Genomic DNA, 4,366 nt, shown 5'->3' with positions numbered 1-4,366 from the left:
GTAAATACTCATAAATTATAGCTGTATTTGTTATCCGAAAAAATACATTGGAAAATTAAGGTCAGACGACACGTTCCTCAATAATATATAATTTTCCCCAAGAATTTGTCATTGAAGTATTGCTACTTTAACAAGTTTCTTCACAAAAATTGAGGTACCTTACCAGGCATTTGTGGAAGATACAATAGGTGGTGTTTCCAATATAATCCTTTTGGTATCGGTAATCTTTTGAATTGCCAATACATGTATTACAATTTTTGATGTACTTATTTTTTAAGGCATTTTAAAAACAATTTAGAAATCACAAGAGAATGGCAATTATGAATAATTTTTGATATATTACGAAGAGATACAGAACAGATATTTGAGAAATGTGTCGTTAGACATTAAGTGTAGGTAAGAAACTTGTAAGGAATGGGACACAAAAGGGAGTAGGGGAGCCATTTTGGAAATATCCGTATGTCTCCGTTACAATTCGCACTCTTAATGGAAGACAATCTACAGGTACTTTTTAAGCATTTTAATTAAAACAGCTTTCTATATTCTTTCGTTGTGTAAGGCAATGTTACTTACAGAGTAGTTTACGATGCAATATCAATGGCAAGTAAATATTTCTGGGGAAAACACACACACACACACCCTCACACACACACACACACTCTGATCCTCTTCAAAAGTGATGACATAACTTATATACATGTATTAGTAATTCTCACACATCAGTTGGCTTACATTCTATTTTGTTGTGAGTTATTAAGTGCAGGCAAATTCGACGCCATGTCACCCATAGACATTTTACAAAGTGATGTAAGCTCTACATTCTGTTGCTTTTAAACATTTCAATGTAATTTTAACCAAGACAAAATCCACGAGATATTCTAGAATCAGCACACTCTACCGAGTGTTGCAGATTACAGTAAGGCACATACTTAAGCAAATGACATAAAAGTCGTCTTCCCAACATTCCTCGTTCGTTGGACGATAGGAAAAAATCAAATCTAATCTGTGGCAATTTTACTCCAATTTCGATCGTGGGTCGATAGCATGGAAAACTAGAAAGGATTTGAGGGATTTTGTGATGATTGTCTTGATCGACATTGTTAGGAGAATTATAAACCATTCCGTATTGCTACAGAAAACATTATTATGGCTTTTTTCCGAAAGACGGATAATTTATCAAGAAGCCACGGATTGCAATTGTTGGACATATAAAAAACGTACGTATTTATTTCATATGAATTCTCAATTCTAATGAGCATCAGTACCGTATGATATACTCCATTTTTATTATTTTCTATTTTAAATATGTATTCGGGTGTTTAGGAATTAAAACGGTGTATTAAATGACGTAAGTAAAATATTTGAAAGGACAATTTTGGACATAAGCAAGAGTCAGGAAAATTATAATAATTACCCCAATTCCATTGAAAGGAGAAGACATTAATACTGGGTCTTTAAAATAACCACCTTTCTAATAATTTTCGATAATGATAATTTATAAATCAAATATTGCAACGCTAAATAATTAAACTGCATTTAAATATCAATCTCCCTTGCAGAGTTGTCGTTCGTTCCTCTCTCAGACACCTCTGTAATGGGCTCAGGTCAGTGTAAAAAAAATGATATTCCAAGGATTATTTCAAGTTCAACTAAGAGTTCTAGATATACTTAGTAAATGTCTACCTTAAAAGACAAACATAAGTGCAGACATTAAATAAACGCACTATTTCTCGTGCTTATCACTATAATATACGCGAGCCAAAGACAGAGGTGAATATATGAGTCGATGGGGGGGGGGGGGATTTCGCAATCCGTATTGAACATCTATTAAAATAGGACATCACCATCGTATTCCAAAAAGATGAATTGGGTATGCATAAAATCATGCAAAGAAGAATTGCAGAAAAGCGATTTCTGAATCTGATCTACGAACATCACCAATCGTATTCCAAAATGTAATTTTGCTACTTCATGTAATTCAAGAGGAATTCAAGAGGAACCAGGTTTTCCAAGAAAATGTCGTTTAACAACCAAAATTGGACAAAAGGTGAAAAGGAAAATTCTGAAACCTGAATTTTTTTTAATTTTTATATTTTTCAAAGACGATAAAATGCATGTTATCATAAATGCATGTCATAAAATGCACCCTTATCGACAAACATCAACTTTGTTTCTCCTTTACTCAGTGTATGGTGGTGGTGCATCCAAGTACCCAGGGGGATTAGGCATTCCACCTACAATAATAGATAAATAGTACTGGTTAACAACCGTCAGGTTCTTGATACATATATATATATATATATATATATATATATATATATATATATATATATATATATATATATATATATATATATCAGAATTTTTTTTTTTTAAAGTATGTTCTGAATACTTTACCAGTTTGTGGACTATATCCACTCTCCGCTGGCGGAGCTGATGGACAGATTCCATTATTCGCTGTTTGGTATCCTCCTTGCTGCTCATGAACACCAGCAGTTTGAGAATGTGTCAAATTAGGCGCGTGCTGTCGTGGATCATGAATTAAGAAAGGTAACCTCATCAATCGTTCGTTGCATTCTTTGACCAAACTTGGCATTCGACACAAATCCACAGTCCATCCAATCCCAAATATCCCAAAAGACATGAAGTACAAAAACCCCCACAAGTACCGACGTAAATAGAAATGATGAAATCCTAGGATTCCAAATGGAAACCAAAGAACATAAGCATCGTCTAAATGCACTTTTGATGGTGTTGGAGCTGAACCTCGATTTCGAAGATTCTCATTCGCACGATTTACGAGAATAGGGAGTCGTATTAGATCTACCAACCACCCGAATCCCATCAGTCCAAAGGTAAAGAAATAAGCAACACCAAAGAAATACCGACCCAAATAAAAATGGTGTGCTCCTAGAATTCCTGGTAGCGGTAAAATGTTTAAAACGTAGGCCATTAATAGGGAAAACTCCTCGAATTTGTCCATTCCATTCCTGTGTTTTTCATTAGTTTTCTGAACAACCGAGTAAAGACGACAACTGTCTATTAACCACCCTATTCCAAAGAGACCAAAGGTGAAGAAATAGAGAAATCCCAAGCTCTTGTTACGCAGATAAAAATGATGGAAGCCTGAAGATAAAAGACAGGAATCATTATTTACGAGTTATACAATATTATTATATAGTTATACGATATTAAAATTCAAGGACACTCATACGTTTATTCAAGATTTTTTTTTTTTTTTTTTTTTGCAACAGGAAATCTTACCTAACAAGCCAAAGACAAACCACAGAAGGTACGCGTCATCCAGACGTTTGTCTTCAGTTGCAGGTGATTGTGGATTTTGTAAGCGTTTGTTTGCATCATTTACCAGACATGGTAATCTGAACAAGTCCACTAGGACACCCACTCCCAGAAGTCCAAATGTGAAGAAATAGAGGATCCCGAATCCTGGTCTGCGTAGGTAAAAGTGGTGGAATCCCAAAAGTCCGAATGGAATGGCTAATATATAAGCTTCCAGGATTGATTTTGGAGAAACACGGGGGCCCTGGTTTGGATAGGACAACGGCGGATATGACGTCAGAACATTTTGTGGTGTTGATTCCACACTTTCATATCCTATTCCAGTGTATTGATTTGCTCCCTTGTGTTCTTTTGTTGACATCTTTCATGAGTTGACAAAAAAGCATTAATGCGAGAGAGAGAGAGAGAGAGAGAAAGAATGTAAGTTTTTGGCAGTTGCTTCTTTCATTACTTACTTTAGATTTTACTTTTCCTGTACAAATCTCACAACATAACATCAGCCTTTTAAGGAAGTAAATATTAACCAGTTTACATCACATGTCGCTTTTACAAAAGCTTATCGCCACATAACATTTAACTAAAAGGTCAGGCCATGTGTGACGTGTCTATATTGAGATTACTATAGATAGTAAGTTATTTTTGAGACTGCGTTAAAACTTCATATTTCTGGAAAACAGTTATATCGGAACATCTAATACATGTATTTATACTTTAGGTAAAGAGGACTCGACAATTTCTTATTAAAACGAATTTTCTTTTAATAAAAAACGGACAATTTTTATTTATGAATTATACCGGTATAAAAAAAAACAAAGGAAGTTATACATGTGTATACATGTATATCCCTCCTCAAAATTATATCAGTTAATAACACATACATGTATGTATGAGTGAAATACTGGAACCTTCGAATTCAGAATTTTACATGCCTCCGAACATCATCTTATTTAAAGGTTTATAATTTCTTTTTAGAAATTAATTGCTGTTCTGAGACGAACAAACAGTTCTTTGTTCAGGATTACTTTTCGTGTCATCTACAGAGCAGAGCGACAATATGAATTAGGGA

The 4,366-nt window shown here is 34.4% G+C and overlaps 1 protein-coding gene across 1 annotated transcript; it reads right to left on the bottom strand.

Annotated features, from left to right (window-relative positions):
• Positions 1 to 2,127: 2,127 nt before the first annotated feature.
• On the bottom strand, positions 2,128 to 3,675 carry LOC133196533 (uncharacterized). The gene is made up of 3 exons (XM_061332406.1): positions 3,265 to 3,675; positions 2,398 to 3,126; positions 2,128 to 2,234 (listed from the first exon to the last, which is right to left on the bottom strand). The coding sequence occupies exons 1-3, from the start codon at positions 3,659 to 3,661 to the stop codon at positions 2,179 to 2,181; spliced, it is 1,182 nt and encodes a 393-aa protein (XP_061188390.1). The 5' UTR covers positions 3,662 to 3,675; the 3' UTR covers positions 2,128 to 2,178.
• Positions 3,676 to 4,366: the final 691 nt, after the last annotated feature.

This window comes from Saccostrea echinata, unplaced genomic scaffold (assembly GCF_033153115.1).
Source record: "Saccostrea echinata isolate AGI-Se365-2 ecotype Australia unplaced genomic scaffold, CSIRO_AGI_Sech_v1 ptg000030l, whole genome shotgun sequence".
In the NCBI taxonomy this organism is placed as follows: domain Eukaryota; kingdom Metazoa; phylum Mollusca; class Bivalvia; order Ostreida; family Ostreidae; genus Saccostrea; species Saccostrea echinata.
The sequence above is the reverse complement of the archived record's forward strand: the minus strand, read 5'-3'. Positions and strand labels throughout refer to the sequence as shown.

Bases quoted from the DNA above. Each gene is read 5' to 3' on its own strand.
- LOC133196533 (XM_061332406.1), bottom strand. From the start codon at position 3,661: ATGTCAACAAAAGAACACAAGGGAGCAAATCAATACACTGGAATAGGA. The intron at 3,127-3,264 runs GTAAGATTTCCT...TTTTATCTTCAG, and splicing joins GTTTGTCTTTGGCTTGTTAG to GCTTCCATCATTTTTATCTG. The intron at 2,235-2,397 runs GTAAAGTATTCA...CTATTATTGTAG, and splicing joins TGGATATAGTCCACAAACTG to GTGGAATGCCTAATCCCCCT.